The sequence below is a fragment of the Amphiprion ocellaris genome, chromosome 16 (assembly GCF_022539595.1).
Source record: "Amphiprion ocellaris isolate individual 3 ecotype Okinawa chromosome 16, ASM2253959v1, whole genome shotgun sequence".
Lineage (NCBI taxonomy): Eukaryota > Metazoa > Chordata > Actinopteri > Pomacentridae > Amphiprion > Amphiprion ocellaris.
Genome location: NC_072781.1, coordinates 13,698,961 through 13,725,717, shown reverse-complemented (window position 1 = coordinate 13,725,717; position 26,757 = coordinate 13,698,961). Strand labels below are relative to the sequence as shown.

The 26,757-nt window shown below is 41.3% G+C and overlaps 1 protein-coding gene across 5 annotated transcripts in view; it reads right to left on the bottom strand.

Moving 5' to 3' along the window:
- LOC111562976 (collagen alpha-1(XIX) chain) overlaps positions 1-26,757 on the bottom strand; it is a 103,159-nt gene that overhangs the window by 44,902 nt on the left and 31,500 nt on the right. For 4 of the 5 annotated variants that reach the window (XM_055018414.1, XM_035944234.2, XM_035944235.2 and 1 more), the window contains 8 exons: positions 25,912-25,947; positions 24,149-24,178; positions 24,030-24,056; positions 23,423-23,476; positions 6,757-6,801; positions 4,459-4,494; positions 535-588; positions 415-459 (listed from right to left, as the gene is read on the bottom strand). In XM_055018414.1, the coding sequence (XP_054874389.1) occupies positions 415-459; positions 535-588; positions 4,459-4,494; positions 6,757-6,801; positions 23,423-23,476; positions 24,030-24,056; positions 24,149-24,178; positions 25,912-25,947 (327 nt within the window). The remainder of the gene's footprint in view (positions 1-414; positions 460-534; positions 589-4,458; positions 4,495-6,756; positions 6,802-23,422; positions 23,477-24,029; positions 24,057-24,148; positions 24,179-25,911; positions 25,948-26,757) is intronic. The other variant, XM_035944236.2, reaches the window with a different exon arrangement.

Genomic DNA, 26,757 nt, shown 5'->3' with positions numbered 1-26,757 from the left:
TACTGCAGGTAGAGTTTTTCCTCTGCAAAGTATCCCTTGCACAAAGTATCACTCATGCGCAAACACAACAAGATACACTCACACACTCACACACATGCGCAAGCTGTCAAAAGTAAGAACATTAGCTGAATCATGCTTACAAGGATACAAACAATGCCAGCTGTAAAAGCGCAGAAATAATCACCTGAAGATTCATTACTGTGTGCTACGTGACTTCATAGACCCTTGGAGGATAAACAGCTTGAGGAAGATCACTTACTCAAAAAGGTTTAACCTCTGAAATCTGGTATATCATATCAATTAAATTGCTTGAACTGCGTTAGCCTCCTCTCCACACACATGCAGAGGCTGAGTGTCGGAGAGCAGAAACGCAGGGAACCATCATGTATGACACTTGACATTGACGTGACTTACTTTTTGTCCTTTCATCCCGGCGGTCCCCTCGGCACCTGGCTGACCCTGTGGGAGGAGGCCTTGGTTAATGACTCTGTAGCACAGCGCCACTGTAAATGTCACTGCTGGAAAATTACATACAGGATCTCCTCGCTCTCCTTTCTCCCCGGGGACTCCAGCCTCACCCTTCTCCCCCTGTATGTGAACAGAGCAGATCACTGACAGTGACTGACGGCAAAGAGAGGGCGAGAAGACGGAAAGCTCTGAGAGTGAAACTTAGGCAAGGACAGCTCGCATGAATAAGTAATCGGAAAAACATACAGCTCTGAATCATGTCAGAATCAAACTAGTTTGTAATTATGGAAGGGGGAAAAAAAAAAGAAAGAAAGACAGCGAAAGTTGTGGTTTTGCAAAACCGTGGGACTATGTGAGTATAGCTGTATAATGAAAAACTCTGTTGCATTGCACCAGTTATCCATGTTTCCTTATTCAAATCATTCCCCTGTCTGCCAATAGATGGCACTTCATGACTGCTAGTGAGCTGTCCTTTAGAGTCTCTTAACAGGATTTCTTCCTGCCAGTTATGTGGAGAATGCTCTAAGTAAACATAACAGTAAGACAAATGTACTTTGGTCAAGACAGACAATGAATGAATAATTTGTGATAGAAATCACACACACACACACACACACACACACACACGAACTCCTCACTCTCTCGCAAATAATACTGCATGCATTTCCCACCCTCTCATGACCTTTCACGCTCCTATTTCTGACATCACACAAGGTCTTTGCCTACAGATATATCGAATCCCAGTTATTATTTCAGGCACTTGGCAGAAGTGTGGCAGACATTTAACCAAATGCACCTGGACTCAGAGAAATGCATTGTTTCAGACCTCCTGCCATATTTAATGACGCTCACCTGTGATAGTTTATTTTCCTCTCCAAACAGCGACACAAAAAACAGGCTGTTCATCAAAGATTATTGTTGTTTTGTATGACATGTGCGAAGATTTATGGGGATTGCTTCAGATACTCTGCGCTCAGACATTATGGAGCATCTGTTTAGAAATCTGAGAAGACAGAGCGGCATCTGAGAAAGGTTGAAGCATATTTGCACACTCCTTAGCGAGGCCTGGACTCTAACACACAATAACTGCCATTCAGCTCCAGCTCCTCCCCCCCATTCCCTCAACTCGTTAATGACAGCCCCTGCAATACCATTCATTTAATGAGATATAGTCACTGTTTCCTCATCCAAATTAGGAGCTGTTATTAAGTCAGTAGACTGCTGCCATGTATGAACAGATGGATTGTCTTATTAATATTTTAGGCGGGGAGGAGAGACTCGTCACAAAACTGACTTTGAGTGCTAATTGAATTCTCTGCAGCTTTATCAGCCACATGGAAACTCATGATTTCACCATAATAATCTGAGAGGAAAATCAACTATATAATTGCTGTCATGCTATCAATCACAAGCCTGAGGGAAAAAAGGGCCTGTTACGGTGCGGTGCAACTGTTCAGCGCAAATGATACTGTGCGCAGATAATGATTATCCATTGTTAGGGTTAGTTTTCACACAGTAATGACTGACATTCAGTGCAAATTGCTGCACAGCTGATTACAAGTCACCGCTACCTGCGATACGCTTGTTGTGAAACATTCCACACAGCATGTTGGCATAGATTCATGGAAAAAATATTTCTGTCCTTATCCTTGTTAGATCTGCAGGGAAGATCACTCAAAGTCAATGTATTGGCAGAGGAGTGTGTAACAAGTTAATAAACCTTTCAAATGAGATTAACTGTAGCACGGCCAGTATTTATGTAGATTATCACTATATTTACACAATGAGAAAGCCCCAGTGTGTACAGCACAGGGCACTGCTCCACCTGTGGAGGTCTGTGGGTGATCTGTTGACTTTGAGTCACCTCGAGTCATCAAACTGCAATTAAGACTGTCTGCATCTCTCGCTCCATCAATATCTGCAGTGCTCTGTCAGAGCCCATTTGCGACTGTCAGTGGGTGACACAGTTATGGATATGTAATTCATGAGAACACCGTCTTCCCGGCACATCATGCACTGCAGACCGTCTTTCTTTTTACTTTAAAACATTCACACTCAGCTGGGCGAATGAGAGGGGGCTCAGTTCGCACAGATGTTACACAAGCTGCAGTTTAGTCTAACTTGTGTCTATTTTGTCCAAGCTAAAAAATGCACAAGGATGGCACTGAGAAGTACGGCGAATCCCTGATGTTCAATTATTACTGCTCATGAAAACTGTTACTTTCCGTTGCTCTTGGAAGGTGTGCTAGTTTATCTTCTCACACTTATCATACTGGGTGGTGTAAAATCCTTCAAATGCACGGCTATACTTGTTACATTATGGCATATTAAAATGTGAAGTGGTTCTCTGGGACACAAGTTTTCTTGTCTTCCACAGGAAGCATAAATTTATAATGATAAAGTGAAGATGTATCCGTAATGTGGGGGCATGACTGATTTATGGCAAGGGCAAGGCTGGCATGCACATTTAATGTAAGAATACGAGCGCAGAAACAATGTCCCAGCTAGTATCTACATGATGAAGGTCGTATAATAAGCATGTTAATCATGTTCTCTAATCATAATGTTACATTTAATTTAATCTCAGATGGGTAGCTTTAGTCACCTGCAGGTGTAACTCCATCTTTCATAAGAATTCATTAGAACATTTTATGTTAGAGTGAGTCAACAGGTCAACTTTAACAGACTCTTGTGAAACTCAAAGACACACTATTATGCAGTAATTATTTGTTGCTGTTACATGGAAATAGCTTTCGGCGTCCTTTCCTTCAGCGTGTTCAAACTCACGAGTTATTTACTTAATCAAAGACTTATTAAAGTGAAGCAGTAATTGCTAAAATGATCCTAAGCTCACAATCTTGGAGCTGTTTTCATTTCTGCCAAGTGAAGTTTCCAGTTTTACAGCTCCTTTAAATGATATGACACTGATTCAAGTAAGACAACAAAGCAGCCAATTAGAGAAAACTAATGAAAACCTCATGAAGGTAACCTCTGTTTGTCATTTTACTCTGCGTCAAAGCAGTATGCCATTTTTCATCCAAACAAAACTGCTGTCCATTGTGCCTCCACCTATGGCATACGTACTGCAATCCCATTTGTTTTGAGGTATAATAAGTGTGTCCTCTTATGGACAACTTTCTCTTTCAAGGTTGGCCGGCTGACACTTCTCCTTCCTCTGGGCACAGGGAGCAGGAGGAATTCTGTGGCCTGAGCTGACACCACAGCAAATGACGCACCTATACATCAAATGAACAGCTGCGGTCAAGGGCTTGTCCACTACACAATAGCTTTCACTCTCAACATGATCACAAGTAGGCCACTGGAGGCTTGGTGGGCGGTGGGTGGGTGGAGGGTGGGTTTGTAAAGGAAGCACGCTGCAGCAGAGACAGTGGGAGGCCTGGTAGAGGCCCATGTCTGAGTGTTTTTTTTTTTGTTTGCACTGCATATCTCATGTGCCTCTGGTGAGCTACAACACCCCTGGGCTTCATGAAAATGATTGCAGACCTTTTTTGCAAAAGCACTGTACGTAATGGCCATCTGTCTGTTTGGAGTGTGAGCGCTGAGTCACGCTGTGCCGCGCTGCAGGAGGTGCAGGGTGGGAACAGCTATTTAACTTGCACAGTGGATAGGCTACAATTGACTGAAAGGTGCCATTTGCGACGAGGGCGATCTGCTCCTGACTATAAATACAAAACATGTCAGTCAAGGGCGGAGCGGATTCTGTTTCTGGTCACACATGGGTCTGACTTGCCTGGGTTGGCTTCTTGGGACAACAGGTTTGGTATATCTTTATACAGACAACGCTGCACAAATGATTAAACTCCCGGCCTATTTGGAGGGCTGCTACAACGAACACTGCTCAGTCATCTTGACAATTTGCTGGAAGTGCATGAAAGGGGTCAGTTTATCAAACTGGGAGACAGCTCAGATTTACTTTAAATGCCACATGCCAGTACTTTGTTTTGTGATGAATAACGCTTTAGGTGATACCTTGCCACTTGCTCCTTCAGAGGTTCCCAAGGGACCCTGCAAAAAAAAAAAAAAAAGAACAGAAGACAATAATATAAATACCCTTGTGAACTGTAAATATTATTCATCATCATTACACAGCCATCCTAACCCTCTCCGCACTCTTATTTAACTCTCTAAACCACGAGCAGTCTTGAAGCTTTATTTCAATACATTTTTTTGTTCCTGTCACATTTTAACTCACTCTGGGCTCATTTTTCACTGTAATATAAAGTCCTCCACCTCTATGGAAGCAGCACAATCATGGCTAGAAGTAGAAAGAACTCAAAATGTGTTTTGTGCAGCATGACACAGTTATGATGCCGTAAATCATAAAAACCTCAAAAACAAAAGCATTTCTTTGGAACCTGAAATGAACACATACTAAATTTTACTTTACTTTAATACTGGGAAAAAATGGTGGCTTTACATACTATAGATGTTATTCTACTTAGATTTATATTTTGTGTTAACACTGCCTGCTGTTCAACCCAAAACCTCTTGCAATTTTTGTCATGTTTTGTTATCAATTGTGCAGAATTTTTTTGCTTTTACAGGATTCGTTTAGTGCAAATGGTATATTTTTGGTGAATTTGTAAATGAGAAACGTAAAATAAAGTTATTTCGATGAAACATCACAATTTTAAGGTTAAACTTGGATAATTTTTCCAACGAAACTGCACACCACAAATAGCCAAGTACCATCGTTGAAATTCCAATGATTTTTTCAGTTTTTCATAATATTGTGTAGTATTGTTGTTGATTCTTTATAAGACAACACGCCTTTCAAACCCCCTGGTAAGTTTCAGAGAACAGGGGGTTAAAATGAAAAAAAAAAGTCTACTGCTGCAGTGGCCTGTTCTATTATATTTTGTAACCTTTGCACTAATGTTAGGTGTCATAAAGACATGACCAGACTCCAGTAGTCTACAGATAATCTTTGAATGCGTCTTTGTTATGTGCCTTTCACAGACTCCCCTGCTGCTGTGAAATGCTAATTTGACTTTGAAAAATAACTGCTGCCCCCTCGACTGCATGCACCGTCCTGCTGCCAATGGACAAGAGAGAGTGATGCCCTGGAGTGTGTTTTGAATAGATGATTTTGCCCCTGAGATCTACCTCAGCAAAACAGGTGACTCATAAATGCCAATATCAGGGGATGGAAGCATATCTGGCACATGCGAAGGGTATCATCAGGACATTGCCATTTAGAAATGTCACACCTTCTCCATCCTGTCTTTCTTTTCTCCTATGAGTTTGTGTCCTACAACTTTATGAGTTATTATAGAAGCAGAAGAAACACTGAGTCATGTGGGAGAGGTTTACTAGCCAGTAGCTCGATTATACTGAAGATAATTAAACCTGAGCATCGGGTGATGGCAGCAAAACAGAATCTTTCTTGATATCTGGACGGAATAAAATATAACAACCACTGTGTCCTGATCAAGAGCGTGATCAGGGCAATCGTGCATGAAAATAATTGGACACCCAAAGCAGCTGAGCTACATGACGTCTAAACGCTCCTCTTTGTTCTGATACCAGAGCAGTTAAGAGTCTGACAAGCTGTCTGCTTTAACGCATAGTGGTGTTTGTGCCCTTCAGCATGTGGGTCGCTACACAAATACACAGTGTCTAGGATTGGTTTGGATGCCTTAGGAAAAGACCATAATTCAAGGAGTCAATGGACCCTCAAGGCAGACTTGTCCTACTCATCAATACAAACATCTTAAAGTGCTACCTTAATATACCCCTTGTGGTTTTGTGCTGATAATATAGCCTGTTTGGAGCAGTGCGGGAGTAAGGCAGAAGATTTTGAACAGATCGATACAGCCTAAACACGAAATTAGTTAACATAGATGCTTCACCCCAAAGAGCGTAACTGGGCTTCTTCAGACAGACTTTGCATTACATGTCTGCTGTCCTTACCGACTATATGCTTTATTATACTTTTGTAATTCTGGTAACTTTTGAAGTCAGTGGAAAAAGATATTGATAGTCTCAGAGGAATTCTTGGTCAAATAAAGGTTGAGCTCAAATTTGAATGGTGGGAAAGCCAGAATTTAAAGCAGTGTTCAAAGTGCTGTATTGAACTGTCTGAGGTAAGTTTTCGGTGTTTTCCATTGTGTTTCATTTTCAAACAGACCAGACGTGCACATCGAAACACTAATGATTTATTAAGTTGAGACTGATCCATTAAAAAAAAGTGTTTTTGTCCGACAGCACTCCAAGTCTTGATGTTTTATTTAAAATGAAAAAAAGTAGAGTTTTTATATCACTTACAGGCAGGCCTCTGATTCCGGGCTCCCCAGTCTTTCCTCTCCGTCCCTAAGGAAAGCACCAAAAGTAGAAATAAAAAGAGACTAAGATGAGTGAATGAGCAACAACAGGTGTGGCTGGGCATGCATGCTGCCAGCAATTAAGGCAAGACAACAACTCCTGTCGCAGCCTCTAATTTGCTTTTAATTAACAACAAGAAAACAGCTTAATTGCTGCACCCTGTGTGGTCCACTATTCATTGTTCCCTCCTTTGGTTTACTGCCTCCTTTCCAGCTGTGTGAGTCCCTCGGCGCATCAATCAACCCAAGGAGTACATATACTGTAGCGGTAAGCATGGCAAGCCAGCCAGTGCCGTCCAGCAAAGCAAAACGAGGTCAGATGGAAGCCACCGGGTTGAACCGTTTAGTTTTTGAGTTTGTTTTTTGAGGAGGATATTTTGTGAAATACAAAACGCCTTAGTGCTGAAAGTCTGTGAAACTTGAAAAGCTGACATCTTAATGAGATGTAATGCAATGTGAACCAAACCAAAGTTGGTATAATTTACATCAAGAGGGGTTTATGTCCTCGTGAGAAAAGAGGATAAAGCTCTATGGATATCCGCACAGCTATCCACTGGCAGAGCATCACTGGCTCTCTGTTGAGAAGTGCCTGGAATTAGCTGGCTTTCACACACTCACATACACACACTCGCACACAAGACAGATGTAAAATCAACTCAATTAGGAGATGGCAGAACTCAGGCCAGTATCAATTCACTATACAGCAGCCTAATCAACGGCATAAGCATGAGACAATGCAGATATCTGTATTACGGCTAAATACGATTACCTCCCTCTAGTATGGGTTTCATCATCTGACACAATTGGCATAGTGAAACATTGTAGCTCTCTCCTACTGTATGTGTCAGTATGGGTGATACAAAAACACCGCCTTCCTCCGCCGAGCTGGTGGCTGTGGAGATCTGTGGAGAGGAAAACCTCACTGGCTGCTGAAAAGAAAAGTTGCGAATCACAAAGCAACGCCCCCGACTCTTCCCTCTGACACTCCATATGTGCAGACTTTGATTAACTGGGTCGAATTTGACATGTACGTTTGCCTGCAACAAAGACAAAGGAAGGAACTTCACTAAGAGCTATTGCTTTTAATCATCTGTTTGCATGTGCGTTCGTGCTCGTGGGCTTGTGTGTGTTTCCGTGTTTGTAGTCCACAGATTGCAGGATTATGAAAAGAGGAGAAGCCAAGGTGCAGTACAGTAAATATTAACCTTAATAATGACACAATAGAGCCAGTGTGTGCCTCCTCTTAGGAGTTGCATGCTTTCCACTGTTCGCACTGTTTGATGTACCAACAAAGCCTTGGCCAGCGTCTTTTGATCATCTGTGTTAATGTAACTCTGAGGCTCCTGTATATGGGCTTTAATGTGAGCATGAATGAGAGGAGCTAGAGGAAGTCAAATTGCCTTGATGTGTTGGGACAGCATCTTCAAACCTTAAAATACTTTGCATCAAATGACTACAGATTACATTACTTTGGAATAGGCTCTTTGAAACATAATTGAGGCTGGCTACCTTTGTGGCACAAACAGAGCAGTCAGAGCAGCAGCCAAAGAATCCAGCGTACGCTCACGCATGTAGCCTCAGACTAAAAGGTCCAATTCTCACCACACAGTATTTTTGGTGAGGGTAGCTGGCTTATTTTAAAAATTTTTTTTGTCTTCCACTGATAGTTAATTAGGCTGACACTGAATGACTGCTACGTTTGCAAAAAGATCAGCCTGCTTGTTCTAGCGTTAGTCCCGTCTGCTTGCCCTTTCCCCTCTAAACACAACAACAAAAGCAGATTACACAGATAAGTAATTAAGCTAATGAATATTTCATATGCTATTATTCCAAGCAGGCCATGAATTATGCAGTTCTCAAAATTATTTCTCCACATTTGCCATTAAATCTCTTTTAACTCCAAAGTACATACTAATTTTATGTCCATGTATTTGCATATCATCGAAATAAATAGCAGTACTCCAAATCTCAGTTTCTCATCAAGTGGGAGGCCTAAGGCCTACTTGCACAGTTACCAAAAAGTTATATAATAGTTCTTAATAAGGTAGTATGAGTTTATTTATGACTTTATTGCCACATAAATTTCCTTTAAATACTACTCTGTCACATTTATTTGGTTACTGCTTTTATTACTTGTAGTCTCACTGGATTTATACTCATTTGTTGGTTTCCTGCACACCTTCCTAAAGCTGATTGTATTGTGACAAAACACAAAAAATCATACATTTATGAAGATTATAATTAGGTGTTCATTGTATTGTGTTATATTGTGCTAATATTTAGTCCAAAACAGTCTGGACACAGCTATCAGTATTAACTGTGTATCTGCTTCAAGCTGTGTGCAGATACACTCAGCTGGGGGCATCTATGTTAGAAGTCCTTGTCTGATTTTTTTCTTCTTTGACAACATATTAATATTCATCCAGTATTTATACACACAGACAGCTCAGACAATCATTTTCACAAGAAAGTGATCCATTAAAGTGACGACATCGGGTGACCTTGGGGTGAGACTGACTCTTTTCTGTCCAGAGGACCTCTGGTTAGCACGCTATCCCCAACAAATCTGTGCACAGTGACAAGAAATAATTAGTCCGGAGCACAGCTGTCATCGCCGTTTGCACTCAGTTGACTCGCCGAACCGAAACACCTGCCAGGGACACTGCGAAATAACCACCTCTAAAGGGACATGCTGGCTCTGGAATGTTGAGATAATCATGATACTAACAACCACTGTAGTGCTCACGAGCATCCAAATACTGCAGCAACAGATGCTCTGTTACGGAAGTTAAGCCTTTAGCACAGGGGTGAAGTGTTTCAGAGGATTAAGTCAGGGAATTAAGTTGAGTTCTATGTAAATGGTGTTTTGATGATTGGATCAGCTTTAAATGGCACGTTTGGACCTCTAAACTTTTGTAAAAAATGATACTCTGCTTAAACTGAGGCCATGTTACAAACTAGCTTTGATAGCAACATTTTTAAATCCATTTCTATAAGTGCATGTAGTTTATATAAATGGTAAGAAAACATCATTTTGCATATTCCGCTTTTGCACAATTTAATCATGTTTTGTTTCCATTTTGTATAGTTTACTTTTAAATGTACACATTTCAGCCACATCATTAAAACCACCTGCCAAATATTGTGAACCTCCTGTGATCACTCAAGGCAAAGAAACTGAGCCTCAAGAGATGTGCTGTAATTTCTAGCCCCAGGACTTTCGGGCCCTGCAAAGTGGGACCTCCACTGATAAGGCTTATTTGACAGATACCCCAGATGCTTATTTGGGTTGGGATCTGCAAGTTTGGAAGCCAAGTCAACACACGGGTTCTCTTTGTCGTGTTCCTCCACCAGTTCCCCAGCAGTTTTTGCCGATTGTTGGGATGCATCATCCTGTTAGGAGAGTTGAAGTGATGTTGTTTTGGTCTGCAGTAATGCTTAACTGATTGGTGAATGCCTGGGCTCAAGGTTTCCCTACTGGGTGTTGCATACAAAATAATCAACGTTATTTACTTCACCTGCTAGTCGTTTTGACGTTGAGGCTTATTGGTGGTGAATGGCAGTGCTTAAGTGAAATCATGGCATCCAGTGTTAAAGAACATCTGCATTAGTGAGATAATAAATGGTCAATTTTGTTCCATAACGACCTTATTAGTTAGTTACTTTCTAACAAAGTCTAACACTACACCTGAATAAAGCTGTGTGTTACCTAAGTGGAAACAAAGAGAAAAAAAATCTCAAATCTCAAAAAATATTTACAATTTGCACTCAGAGAGAAGTTAAGATACATTTGATGCTATAAATTAATGGGCATGTTGCCATTGTCAACAGCAGAAGCATTTACTTTTTTGAAGTTTAAAAATATGCTCATAAAATTCCAGGAATTATGTGACTTTATTCAAAGCTTTCTTGTAATTTATTCTGGTATTGTGTCTACACAATACCACAAGACATATAAATGTCAGAGGTGAACTGCAGTCCAAAGCCCAGAGCAGTCTCTAAGCAACAAGGAAAATCAGGAAACACAAACTGAGGAATTTAACTTCGATAAAAATGAGACAGAAAGATTTTTTTTCTTTTTTGGAAAAAAAAATCTTAGACTGTGAAAAAACTGTATGGCAACAGAATAAAACAAAACAACAAAAAAATGCTTTCACTTTTAAACTGATCACCATATGCCAAAATATCATAGAAAAATATGTCAACATGCGGATAAATTTAAATTCAACTGAATGTCAAGCACACAAGACCAGCCGGCAGCGTCTGTGAAGCTTTTCTTTCAGCTAAGCCAGCCTTAACTTTCTCATTTCCTTTTGTGTTTCTCCATCACTCATTTATCTCTCCCTTTGTGTACAGCATAATTCTATTACTCTCATCCCTCTCTCTTGTCTCCTGCTCTTCTCGTCATCTCTCCTTCCTTCTCCTGTCTCCTGTCACTCGCCCCGTTTCTTCCTCACCCAACTTCCAGCGCCTGTTGGATCACCCTGGCAATCTCTGTTGCTATGCAACGCTCAGTGTCCTATAAATTTGACAACATCCTAGTGCTTGATTATTATTTGAGTGCTGCAGTGTGAAGCCCTCCTTCAGGTCATTGCAGTAGATTAGAGGGAGGGAGAGACAGAGGAAGGCAAGGAAGGAAATGAGGGATGAGAGGGAGGGAATGAGGTGGAGGAAGATGAAGGGATTGTGGTGGAGAGGAAAGGAAAGAGACGCTGGGTTAAAGATGAACTAGGTTTTGGAGTAAAGATGAACTGCCAAGACTCCACTTATTCCCTTATACTTATTTCTACTTATGTACTATTCATCTATTCCACTCTAAAAACCTGCAAACCATATCGGAGAAGTGTGAAAAGCACAGCACATTAACTGCTAATTCAATAACGATGTAAGCCAAAGCTAGAGTGGGCACATATTTGAGCTGAAAGGAAGAGGTCTCAGCAGACTGACAACATATTTTGAACTTCAACTTAATCCACATAGATCCAAGCCTTCACTGGCTTCAACTCCGCCATAAGTTTTAAAGTGCAAAAGGAAAGCACAGACACGGGACCCGGCTCAGACCTGCAACACAAACCAAAATCTGAGAGCAAAGTCAACAGCGACAGTGACACACTGTAGAGACACTCCTTTATGATGACTCCATAATCCTTATCCCAAATGTCAACATGTTCTCCGAGACATTCCATGTCTCACTAACCATACTGGGATAACACAGTAGCATAAAATGGAGAAGGCAGAGTGTGTCGCATTTTCAGCAATAAAGCAGATATACTATCAAAAAGCCATATAATCCACCTGACAAATGATCCTGTCAAGAGGGGTCAGTAGATAAGCTGTAGGAGCCTCCAGAAATGAACACCACAGGACCCAACTCAAACCTGACACACAGCACAGAGGGACAAAAATAACAGACTTTTTTCTCCTTACACATCCAGGGATAGTTTCCAGCAGGTAAAACAATTTACATTTGGCATTTCAAACACAAAAATTTTCCCTAGATTTTTTGCCAATTTGCCTCTCAATGTAGAAAGACAAATGCCACACGAGCTTCCAAAAGTGACTCTCCCATTCTTACAGCTTACATCATTCTCGAGTTAATTATAATTCCATTTGCTATGTATTGGTTCACTGTAGTGAGGTTTTGGCCTTGGCCTGCCTTTCTTGCTAAGTCACAAATTGTACATAATGATTCTTTCATCGATCAAATCTCCATCTTTCACCGAATGCAGCCCTTAAAGCCAAGACACCTACTGTCTATGGCGTCTGACCAGCTAATCCCCAGACATTTCTATCCTGCTTTTTCATTCATCTGCTGGGCTTACGTGTAACACTCAGATTTTATGTCCCGAAGGGGAAACTATCTGACAACACAACTTTATGTAGCTCATAGGAGAGATGACCTTTGCTTGACTGGAAAAAAAAAAAAAATTTGCATGCCACTCCCACACTTTCTGCTTGAGCTGAGTCCCATCTCCCTCTGGGGACATGCAGTCAGGCCACCTGAGCCTTTTGGTGACCTGCTGCACTGGGTTTGACAGAAACCTACTGTTTGGATTGTGAACGGCAGCTGTATTTGCTCAGTAAACAGTGAAAATATTAAATTGTCATAAGTTGAATTAACAATCACAGAACAAAAAGCAAGTAGCTTTCTATTATGACTTAATAAAACCCTTTATTTGTGGTAAAGCAAAAAAATAAAAAATCCACCTTCCACACTGGTGTTATAAGACACAGTGGCTCTCCTAAACACACATGGACACCCAGGACTGTGAACTTATGTGCTCACTGCCAAAAAAAGGCACAAACAAAGACAGACAAATGTTCACAAGCTTCATGCACACACAAACAAAAGCAGAAGGAAGTTTGCCACAACACAGCCAGTCACAATATTTATTCCCCAGTGAAAGTGCTTGTCGGCTCCTGGCCTGTGAAAGCAGGAAAACAGAACTGAAACAGTCCTTCAGACAAAACTAGACTTCCTTAAGAGCACTTACTGTTTCCAGAATCAGCCACATGAAATAGACAATTGCTTAAAATACCAGCAAAAAGCTAATATATTCTCTAATTAATTCTGAAATGTCATTGTTTTTGCCTTGTAAATACTTTCTCATTTAGCAATTTGCACAATGAACCACAACAATCTGCAAGACAAGAAAAAAAATCTGTATAAAGAATGCACACATGATTTCCAAAGATTTGTGCAGTAACATCAAAAAACTTTTACCATATTTAATGCTACAGTAAGTATGTCTTCTTAAAGATAGTGTGTTGGGAATGACTCTTCAAAGTCACCTTCTCTTAAAAGGGTAAGTTTATTCATCCAAATACACAGCAACAACATAAAAAAAACATAGTATGCTTGCTCAGTTGCTTGTTCTGTATTTTACAGTAAAAATAATCATCAAATGGGCAGGTTCTCAACTTCACTCAGATGGATAATACTTACATACTTACATACACTTGCATCAGCCCGCCTGCCACTGGCCGTGACTTTCAAAATTCTAAGTATTAGCTGCTAAAGGAACAAATATGCAGTGAATTTGTACCAACTATGCAGCTCAATATGTTGCAGTTGTCAGAATTTCCAGACAGCCCATTTTCACTGTGTCACATCAGCTATCAACACACCTGAAGTAAATATCGATTAAGCTGCATGCATGAAATGTCACAAAAGACACTGCACAGAATGTAGCCCCACCTGCTTCTTATTAAAGATCCAATTAGAGACAGACACTGCAAATTCCCTACTTCTGACTGCCCTCGCTGGATGCCATCTTAGGACACTGCACAAGCTCAGAAAATGCCTGGGCACTGGAGCTTGCAGAGATCCCTTGCACTTGGTAAAAGCCTCAATAAAATAGGATTTGTTCCAGTTGTTTACTGAGGGTTAAGAGGAGCGGCCGGGGCAGGAAGAGAACGGCAAAGCCGACAGCTGCCTGGCAGGGGCTCAAATGCAGCTTAGCATTTTTCACCATTCTGACTGGCACACAATGCTCTCTTTAACTCCCAGCCATCTAAATATTCAGGGACGTATAAAGAGATGGCTGACACTGCAGCCGACTTAAGACACAGCTCAGCTGGCCAAGATTGCACCTATAGTCTCTTGGCTAAAGCTTTCCATGAAGGCTTTCCTCTCAGAGACTCAATCATCGACCCCATGTGACTGAATGGTTATTTGTACAAATGCCACTAGATGGCAAACTAGTTTCATCACAAATTTGGTACATGGCAGGGGATGGAGCCAATGAGGAAACTGTAAGTTCTCTCTGAGGATGGATGTCCTCAATGCATGAATGTATGATGTGTGTTGGGTAACATCCCTAATTAGGCAGTCTGGCAATTAGGCACTGAATACTGTAAAGGAGATTTTTCAGTCGAGGGCTTACAACGATGAGAGAAAAAGGAAATAGACGAGAGGAAGAAGCTGTATGAGAGTGAGGGAGAGTGACAATAAGTCTCATACCGCATTACACCTCTTTTCAGCTGCCACACAATACAAAAGGGACACAGGTGGCATTATAAGGGTACCCAGTCATAGAACGCAGCGTATTATTGGGCAAAATAACCATTACAGAGCTATTTCAGCAAATACCCAACTCAACACCACCACGCAGCGTGCAAACACTACAGCCGAAGGCAAACACAGGAAATGCAGACAGTGGATGTGTATGGAAACTAAGCCGTGGAAGTCCCAAAGGAGGCTCAGAACAGCTCTTTACAACAGCCACGTCTGTATCACTTCTTCAGCTATAAGTTTTAAGAGCCCATTGACTTTAACAACTCCTAAGGAGAGGAAAGAGGGCTGATGATATGATCTGAATTTGCATCTTTATGTGGTGAAGAAGAGATGATAAATCTATATTTAACTATGAGCTCAATTCCCTCCGATCAGTTGAATGTCTGTGCAGTGTTTCCATGCAAGCTGGGTGCATATCGCATTGGCTCCTTACTAGGCCAGCGTTGCCTCTTGAATGTTCTCATCTCCTAATGGATGCTGTTATTAGTCTTGGCTCTTTCACAATTTCACAGTCTCATCTGGACTTTTGGCCGTATTATTCATCCAGAGCAGATTGCTGCTATCCTATGTTTACAGATACTGAGTGTTTCATTAATGCATTATCCAACAAGTGAATAGGAGAGGCTGAAAATCTACTTTGAATAAACCCTGGTTCATTTTACAAACCAAATATTTGAGGTCAGAGAGAATACACTGTGCAAAGATCCACAGGGCGCTCTCTCCTGGTACTGTAGCCTTCGGCGAGTCTTATGCTTCATATCACTCACCACGCATAACAGATTACACTAAGGTCCCCCACACTACCATCTGTATAATATCAGGCCACTGTCAAATGTGCTGCTCCCTGGCATGCCATTAAAGTGGACACAGATGAATGTATCTAAATTGGTTGCGGGCAGGATGAGAGTGTGGAGAATCAGAATACGGATGGCAGGCTGTAACAGTGTGCTGTAAGTGATGCAGCCTCCCACTACCACGCCTCTGTGTTCTGCAGTGTTCAGGGCTACATCTCCTCCCCCCTGCACTCTTCCCTCTCCATGTCCTCCTCCCTCCCCTTGGCCGACTTGGCCGAAACGGCTGACGTAGACAAAGCTTGCTGGGGGGCATGCTTCAATCCGAGCATCCTCGATCAAAAATACCCCTTTAGAGGTATCTGCATTCTCACACTATGTCTCCTCCTTAAAGTGACCGAAAGTGTCAGGAGCGTGTCTTTGTGTATTGCCAGACTTTTTGGAGCCAGAGAAATCCCATTGTTTGGATGACTAAGGCCATGGTGTGGACTACGCAGTCACAGGGGCCAGTCACCTCCTGTCAACTGACATACCTCAATGAGTCAAGTGAATTCAGCTCAGCTGACCCCATCTGAAACGTGGCACTGCAGTAGTGCTGCTATAACCTGGTAGACATTGAAACAACATTTAAAAAGTTGGGGAAGTATTAGACACAGGCCACGGGGGTACCAGGCCTGGATGAAATTTGTACACCGGAGCGACAGGAATGCATATATTGCCTGAAGGGTCCCTACTGTGTTGTTCAGCTGTACCTCTAGAAAAAAAATAATAATAAGTAAAAGTTATTTGAAGTTGACCTACATTACCCCTTGTTGAACATCAGTTTTTCATGTTTTTACATACACTCATCAACTCACTGACTGACGCAAACATATGAACACGCTGACTATAAAAGCCAGTGAACAAGGAGCAATCAAAGTGGCCCTCTTAAAGTCTTGCCCCCTGTATTCGTCCCTGTAATTAATTGGCCAATTAATGTGTGTTTATTCTGGACACGCATGGATGTAGCCAAATTGAGGCTCTCTGGGAAATACGAGAGTCAGACAGATAAATCAAAGCTCTGTGCATCTGTCCTTGCATGTGCCAAACGCTTCCCCCTGTAACTCTCCTCTTTCCCAACAGGGCCCAAATGTGAGACCTTTTCATAGCCAATCAGGTCAAATCTTTGTTTCATCCTCCCTCCCAATGCACTTGACATTGACAAGATTAATTGCCTTGTGCACTGGGCAAACGTGCTACCTCCTGGTGTAATACAGGTGTCAAAAGCGCGGCTCACTGAATTTCCTCAATATGAATCCAGATAGACGAGAGGAGAATAACCTCTGCTCAACAAAGGGTTAACGAATCCTCCCCCTGCTTGTAAAATCACACAGGGTGTAAATCTTGCCATAAAATCTCAGCTGTGAGCCCTGCTGACCTGTAAATTCTTCTCTCTGTGTTACTCTGCCATTGAGCTTCAATGGGTCGGGCCAAAACTGTAACTACATATCTACATCATGCTACTGGGTTTAAACGGCACTTTTAAAGTCACACACCATCAATGTGATCACCAACTGTGTCTTAAATACACCGTATGCCGGGATTTTATAGTTAAACGGAAATGAGTTGCGCTTTAACAAATATAAATCTACACATACAGGATTTCATTACAGTTTGTAGATAAATATGTAATATGTGCCATAAAAATGAATAAAGGCATCCAAAAATACTGTTAAATATGCCAAGACCACGCAGTCTTGCCAGAAAAACAGACTAAAAATAACACAGAAGACAAAAGCACAACAAAACACCACGCAAACTGTTATAAATGTGAATCCAATGAGGAAACCTTATTTCTCCTGTTAAGAAAACCTTGAAGGAGGAAAGGAATTAATTTATCATCTCACTATACAGTATATTGAACTGGACTCCAAAAAAAACAAAAAAACAAAAAACCATGGCTCCAATCGAAAAGTTGCTCTAATTTTGTGTGTTTACTGTATTACCCAAATCAGCAGCAACCTCCCATGGAGAACTTCTGGCAGGAAGGCTGATATTCTCACCAGGGACTCGTTACTTAATAATCTCACGCTGCAGGTGCTCTGGTAGAGGTCAACAGTCTGTTACAGTTGCTGTTCTTGTCTGCCTCCACCTATGGAGCAAGAAACCGCTGCCAAATGTTTCAGTCCTCGCAAACTGAGCCATTACTCCTTCCCTATCACTGTCACTGCCGGCTTTGGTCTCTGCAGACGCACAGACTGACCGAAATGAACCTCAGCCAAGGCCATTAGATATAATATGAATATTATATATATACTGTGGTGGCTCAATTATCTCAAAACAACATTTGCTCTGTCCTGTGGAGGAGAGGCATCTAAATTCCAGTTACAGCATGCATTTGGTTCTTCAGAGAATGGCGCACTTTTTCAAATTAGGTTAAATGACAAAAGCTATCAACTGCGCAATGGTGATACATGGATTTAGTTTTAAAGTAGATGAATGTTATTGTATCTAATCTGACGCTAATGGTTTGACCTCAGTGCGGCCGCAGAAAAGCCATCCAAAAGAGAGAAGCAGAAGGATGGCAGCAAAAACCTTGCGCCGAGAAAAAATACCAACGATCTGGTGGGCGAGAAAATGACATAAGTGCAAGATTACATAGCTGTTCTCTCGGCTGGGAGAAAATATTTGACCTGTAATTTGCATCCACTGGACAGATACCCTTCGAGACGTGCTGGTGCAATGGTGAGGGAGGAAAATATGAAAAAAGCACGCTTGTGTCTTTGGTCAGGCCTTATAGACAGCTGTCTCAGTCATTCAGCACAGGGCATGAATGGAAAATGTAAACACCACTATCACTCCCAAAAGACAGCAATTACCTCCCTCTTCTGTGAAAATGTGGACCAGTCCAGTTGCCAAGCAGAGACAAGACAGATGATCTTTTCTACTGTTTTGACAGATTATATCCATGGTACTTTAAAGAGCCCAGGCAGCTGCTGTTGATGCTCCTTACATTGTTTCACATTTCTGACAGAAGAACTGAAAGTGCTTCTAATCTACAATTACTGACATGCATTGATCTAGTGCTACACTATCAGATGATCTGAAGTGATGACAGCTCACGAAAGTGATGTAACAGCAGTTGAAGTTTTGAGAGACAGACTTGTATTATTTCACAAATAGTCACCTCTCCTTTATAACTGAAGGAGAGTCTCTTTACTGAGACACTGTCTTAGCTGGTGAACATCATGTTTACACCGAAGTTGTTCTCTAGTTTCATTTGACTTCCGGCATTAGGATCACATGTCTGACTAGTCTCATGACTTCACTGATATGCACCAGTGGTGAAGTAGCAGGTAAAGTAACATAAGGCTCCATGTTGTTGCACGTCTGCTCTCACAGGATACAAATTCATTAAATCCCCTTATAGAAAAACCTTTTACTCTTGAATATGATATTTAAAACTTACACTGTCAACATATCTCTGGGAAAAAAAAACGTTAGCGTGAAACATATTTCACATCAGAATAAGCATAATTTAAATAGTAAAAAAAGGATGGTTTGGAAATAAACAGGAAATGATCTGTTGGACAGCGTAATTAGCAACCATGGTGGTTCTAGTGCAGAGACACAGAGGAGAGGAGCTAATTAGACACAAGATGAATAGCCTGGTAGTAAAATCAAAGTCCTGTCATACCCTACAGCTCCACTGTAATATTTCTTCAATAGCCATCAATAATGTGGCTGGATTCTTTTATCAGTCGTATTGATGTGGCACATCATAGTATTTAGTGACAAATGATTCCTCCCAGATTAAAAGTCTCTATTTTAATGGCTTTTCCCTCCTAGATCATCTCGTGCTGCCTGGCTAGCGACGGAATCTGGGCCTTTTCACCTTTATTGGGACTTTTGTCCTTTCTTATCTCCTTGACATATGAGGCAGGTATCTCATGTGGCACAGCATCATCCAGCCGCATCCCCAGCTGAGATACGCAGACAAATACCGCTATGAGAAAACGGGAGCTATTTTACAAAAGACTCCACACACTGAAAATACTACAGACAATCACAAGGCAGTCAATTGAGAATGTCATCCCGTACCTGATTTTAAATTCTTTGAAGCAGATTACATAAATCTCCTCACCTCACAATAAAAGACACACACAGGGTTATTACTGAGATGCGACTCACCAGCTACCAATTTACCAACTGTGCCAACTAGTTCACTCTCTAAATAAAATAAGTACATAAATAACAAGCTAAACAGATCTGAATATATGAATGAATTAATAAATCAGTAAGAGGATCGTCAGTGCATAATTTATTAGAAGAGAACACATCTGTAGACAGAGCAGTTGCAATGTTCTCCTTCCTCTAGGGCTTGCTGGAGTTTCATCATTTCTGCACTAGCACAGCTATGTCTAGTAAGAACAAACACTGTGCAGCACATCTATCAAACGTGTGCATTTTCCAAAGTAGGAAACAAGAAAACCTTGACACAGTGGAGGACTCAGCTGATTACAAGGGATTTCAAGTGCTTTGCATTCACATTATTTGCATTCTTCAAAATGCACAAAAGAAAACAGCCCATTGTGTATCGACAAAGAAAATCATTGTATAAATAAAATCTATTTATAAAGCTTATGCAATAGTCCCAGAACATTTAATTAAATCAGATGCTCTTGCCATTATAACATTATGCATGACAACATTACATACTGTAGCTTATTTAGGAAATTAAAGAACCAACATGGCATTTGTCAGTGACTTTAGCAAGGACTTACTTTTCTATACAGGTATATTTATACAGCTAATAAGGCTTAATGTGGTGTTAGGCATGGATTAAAACTCCAAGACCCACCTTGTAATGGGGATTTCTTAAGGTGATTATTTATTAATCCACAGGAACCTACTGCCTTGCCCAGGGATGAACCCATGTCTGCACCGAACCCACTCACAGCCGCTTGCCAACGACCGAAGCAGGGTATGCTGGGATGACTTGGCACCACATGAATAAGAAAAGCTTGCTGTGGTGTTCCTGTGTATTCTGGCATTAAGGAAGCAGTGTGCACTGACCGACCATGTGTAGGTTTTCAGTCATATTTCGTGCAATGCAAAATTATGCAATTTGGTGCTTTTGTAAGACTTTCTAGCATCAAATCCTCATACAAGACTTTTTTAATACAGCCATATTTGATAATAGGTGTCAGACAGGCACTTCTCTCTCTTGCATTCTTATAAATGACTCTACTGAAATCTCTGAATTCCATAGCTGCTTCTTTCAGCATGCATGTCTTTCTCCTCCTGAACCTGCGTAGGACAGAGCCGGCCTACAATGACAACGCAGAGCTTAGCACGTCATTACAGTGTGTGATGAATATTTTAGCACACCGTAGTCGGCAAGGGGGACATATCCTTTTTACCGGTGCTCCCTATCTTCGTTTTTGATCTGCTGTAATGTGCCACTGAATCCCAAAGTCCTACTCTTTGCCTGCCATTCTGTGTCAATGCCATCCATAATAGATAGAACCGAGCCATTCACATTACCATTAATGGCAATGTGTAATGTGGGGGCAATACATTCCCATAAATTCCTGGTCATGGCTGGACTGGCCCTTACCTCCACCCTGACAAACTTAACTAGTCATCCATCAAGGTAATAAGATAAAATCAAGATTCTGTGAATGTTAGACATAGGGGTCAAAGAAGGGGTTGGTTGGCTGCCCTTGATATCCTCCCTTGCATATGTTGCTTTAAACTTCAGAGAAGGATCAGTGCAAATGGCATCATTCTTCTTCTCTCCACTACAATGTCCTCCACATCTCCTTGAAGTAAATCTAGATGGCTTAGAGTGGTCTTATTTTCCTCAACAATAAATTGAAGTAGACAGTCTGAGAGATGGTCTGGCTTGAATCTAAGGCTTTGTGAAAGCTTTCCTCTTCCGGCTATTCTATGAAGGTTGTGGAGTGGTCAGTCTACATCAAGACATTCTGCATCATTTGTACAGCCACCATGGCTCTTAGTAAAACTAATAAGTTGCAGGCATGGACAAGAGTTGCTAATTGGGTGAGAGTCTCTTGCTGTATCAGCTGGCCACGAGCGAGCCCCTGATAATGATACATGTCCACCTTCCTAAAATAGGCTGTCAAACTGCAGAAACACAGGTTGGTCAACAGCTTAGACTCCATGTGACTCCGAGAGCTAAGAATAAGCAGAAACCTTAGCACATTAACAGTCACCATGAAGTCAGCCAGCCATCAAAGACAGGGTATTAATAGATAAGAACTGTGTCTTCAGCAACAACAACAGCAGAAAGTCTGGAATTGCCAGTTTTAAGCCCTATGGTTGTTTTACCTACAAAATCTTCAAAGAAATAAGTTGTACAAAAAAAAAAAAATGTGGGTATGAAAGAAACCAAGAAGCCACAACATCAAACACACAGCGACTTTCTATTTCTTCTAACCCAATTATGATTGAAAGATTTATCATAAAATTGTATTCCAGAAGAAAAGTGCACACCGTAATTGAAGCCTCTGATGCTCAGTCCCTTTGACGCTCAGTCGCTACTTAAGTCAGGTTAGGTATAAAATAACACTATGACTAATGATGTGGAGAGACAACAGTATCCAAAAGAGAAATGGAAAAAAACACAAAACATCTGCCCCAGTCTCTGAGCTCACTTTTGCTGACCGTGAATAGCTTCCCTCACGATGGATTCTGTTACTTTGTGCATTGTGGGAAATGATCCATTGAAAAATATCACAAGAGATGATAGGTCATAAATTGTTAATGCCATTGGAAGAAGTTTCGAGTTTGAATGTATTCACACACGGAAGGGTGGAATTCTTGAGATTCTTGTGTCCAGATGTCTCGAGTATTGTGCATCATCTTGGCTTTTGCTTAATCTGAAAAGAACATTTTCCTGACCTACTTATGGGTGCTCTACAGCTCAACCTGTTATATATTTTATATCTTGCTGCAGTGAGACCGTATTTTTTTCTTGCCATTTTATGACCATTCTCTGTAAGGCGCAGAGCAATCCTGAGCAACGTGAAGAGCCTATTTTTGATCACAGGCAAAGGTATTCACAACAAGTCAATTAAGCTGGACACAAAAGGACACTCTCTCCACCTGTCCCCGAACGCTTGCTTTCAGCTGTGATGCCAAGGAAAAATAACATTCCTGCCATTCTTGCAAACTTGAGGCCATAATGATTTTTATATTTACACATTGCAAATGTCAAAATGCCATACATAACTTAAAAGTCCTCTCAAATATTAAAATGTAATAAAAAATAATTTCTCATATGTTCCCATTGAACTTTTATGTTCCAAAGCTTTAAAAAAGAAGCACTTTTAAATTAGCAAAAGTTTTGATTTTGAAATTATATAAGAAATTCTGCCACTTTTACTCCTAACCACAGTTAGTATAATCAGAGGTGACAAATTAATGAATGTGGTATGATATTTCAGCTGATTCAGTCGTCGGACATTGCGTCTATCCTTAGTCAACTGGCCTTTCAGGAAAGTGAATACTGTCCAGCACAGGGGGATTTAACCATGTGTGCTGCCAGTCATGCCATGAGTGTCTGTGACCTCTTGACCATGAAGCCCATTCATTGATTGTCTTACAACAAGCCAACGCCACCCCCTCCTCTCCTTTTGCAGGCCCATTGCAACTGCCTTGCCACACATCATCTTCGCCTGATCTGTAACAACAACAGCCATTCAGCTGCTGCTTGGCCTTTCCGGGGGCCAAGTCCTCTCAGTCAGCACAACCACGAGCCAAGCTACACAACTGGTAAACTGTTTCTGTTTACTCACCCTTTTGCCCTCTTTGCCGGGTTCCCCTGGCTGACCTGGCACCCCAGCCGATCCCTGGGGAAAGGACACGCATAATAGTGAACTGGGTACTATATCTGGCATCACAGGAAGATATTATAACTTCTTTCTTGGAAAAGACTGAAGCAGACAGATGTTTGTGCCACATGCTCTCAGCAGAGCAGTGCATAAGTGGTGGGCTTATTTGCAATGATAGGAAACACCGCATTAGTTTAGTTAAATCGCAGGAATAGACAGAAGGGAGTATGTAGAGCTGTAGTTTCTACTCTCTCTTATGAACAGCTTCTAGGTGACTTCTCCACTATCCCCTTAATAGGCAATTTGCAGCCTCAGTTGATCAGACCTTCATTCCATTATTCTGCAAAGTATCTTGATAAGAAACTATTAGCAAGTTAATCAAGGTATATGCTGAGTCGTGATTTTGTTTTGAAGTACTCGTGCAAGGATATGCTTATGGTGCTCCAATAATTGCGTGGTGAACCTAATAACTGCGCTTGATTGAGACAGAACACTTTAAGTGCACTTTGTCCAACAAGAAAAACAAATTAATATTGGTTTCTAGACTGAAACGTGGCGATTATTCCGTTACCTTCTCTCCTTTGTCACCCGGAGGGCCCTGAAAGTGGCAAATTAAGATTTGTGTTTACATGAAAATAAAAGCACATATATGCAGGATGTGTCAGTGAAAACAACAATCACTTCAAGTACCTGATCTCCTTTGAGGCATTTGCTGTCGATCTAAGAATAAAAAAGAAAAGAAAACTGTGAAAACACGACACATATGATTCATACACTATATAGCATAAGAATACATATTTACAGGTTATAGCCCAGCAAAACAACTGGTCATGAGTAATTATCCTTGACTGTGATGACCTGAAGGAAAGCTAGGGCATGACTATTACAACTCTCCAGACACCCTGCTGGCCACTGTCAGGAAAGGGCAGACAGAGTCGTCTATCCACCAGGCCATATAATGAACACAAGGCCACATACAACATCTCAGCTTTCAAATACAAGCCAAATAATTGGTGTTCTCTTTCAATTGGCATCCAGAAGTCAAAGCCTGTTGACTTTTCTTGGAAACAGCTGCAGAAATGGACATTCGCAAGACAAGTCTTTGATGTTGCTCAGACGTTTCATGCAAACTAACACAATCAAAAATAGTTAACGAGGACACTGACAAGCCTGAGATTTTTGCTGCTGTATCTATAGAAAGAGACAGCTCTGACCTGTGACACCGTACATAAAACATGCCTTTGTCTCCCTGCAGTGGTTTCACAAATAAATTAATTATTCATGTACAATGGTGCAATGATCTTGGTTTGGATTGTGAGCACAGAGTCTTGACCTTGAGAAATACAAGCAACAAGTCTGCATGACTTTAACTACTTCCTCCCAACATTTCCTGCTCACATTCACTAACCAATTTACCAGCACGATGTGAGAAAGTTTGCAAAAAAGCATGTTTGCTTGTCATCAGAAGACTGTTACTTTGCTTTTCTTTATAAATGTAAAGTTAGCATTAGAGAATGGCTAATGAAAGGCGGCAGTGTTCTATGGGTATCATAATCACTTCGGTGACATAAAAGGGCCAAGCCAGAAGCAGTGGGACGCACTTTTTGTATCACTCTAGTGCTGATTAAAACTGGCAAGCTTATCCCCTCATGATGCGCACATAATTAGCCAACCACCCGCAGTATACCTTTAATCTACAGCAGCCGTCAACTCCCCGGCGACAGTGCACTGGGAGTATGTGTGTTTACATTCGTGCCCACACATCCACTATATGTGTTGATAGGTGACTATGCAAGTATCTGCGAGTACATACATCTGCCATCTGCTATACTGACATATGTAACATCCATTTGTGTGTGCACTGGGATCGGTACATTTCTAGGTTATGTGTTCTCTCCCCCGGATTTTACATGACCAGAGAAAAAGCACAAGTACAGCCAGTCCAATTGTAAGATCGAAATACATAAAGCATGGTATAGTTCCTCCCCAGTGTCTGTAAATGCAAGAAGTCTGCAGAGACAGCCACCCACCCAATAAGTGCATGTCTCACCCGTGTAGGATACAGCCAGTGACTGCCTGTCAACCTCCACCCCCACCCCAAGGCTCGGATCTCCATTCTTCTCTGCCTGGCTGCTCATCCCTATCCTTTTCGGCCCAAGTGAAGATGCCCACTGAGCCCTGTCTATCTGCTCCTTGTTTGACCCATTCCCAGGCGACGGTAATGTGACACAGAGACTGCTCACCTGAGTGCTTCACTTTCCATCTCTGCGAGCCAGATGTTTTAACGCTGTGTGTAGCGCCTGGTCAGCCAAAAGGCTGTGATATTTACAAAGCCCAGTCTAGCCATTTCAGGTCATACCCTCATGAGTAGATCTCAACATTTCATGTTCTCTTGAATGTCCCCACATATACAGATAGCATAATGAGATGCAAATGAAGAAGTGTGAACTTACAGGCAACCCCGGGGTTCCAGGCAGGCCCACGTCACCCTGGGACGGAAGATAATAACTAGTGAAACTTCTAATATTCTGATTCATAGCATCTTTATCAGCTAAATATATACAGTACATTTCTGACTATTAAACATCTAACCTAAAGGCCATCCATCATGCGTGTGACAGGTCTGACTACGCATAGTATTTCAATCTATGCATATATATGCTACAAAAGGCCATTAACTGGTATTTACAACGTGTCATGAAATGAAGCATGTCTGATGAATTCCCACCGTCACACCACTATCAGATGGGTTAACGCTATTAAATCTGACAGGTCTTAAAATAAACACAGACGAACTATATCATGTGAAAGCTTTACACTATTACCAATGGACAGGTGTGATAACATTGTTTGGTGCCTCTGACATAAAAGCGGTCACAAAAAGTTGTATATGGAAGAAAGCAGATGTCTCCTGACACCAGCATAACCCAGTATGAGCAATCATCTCACATGCTTGTCTTGTTTTCTGTCTTTTAGGATAAAAACTTGTGTATCACTGTCCAGTATTTCTGTAGTTGTATCCCCTTTTCACCATAATCCCAACAGTACTTTAAAAAGCACTGAGCTGAGAATCAGTGGTCTTTACAGCCAGCAGTATCCTTTTATCAGATGTGGATGAAAGAGAGAGAAAAAAGGTGCGTGTAGTTCATATCCATTTTGTTGTCTAAATGAATGTCACAGCTAAACTATGCTTGCTATGGGATATTCAGGGGACTCATTACTTTATGCTTCCAAATCTGCCTCCCTCTGTCAGTTTCAATACAAACAAACGTTCTCCCCACTCCCCTCCACCCTCCCAT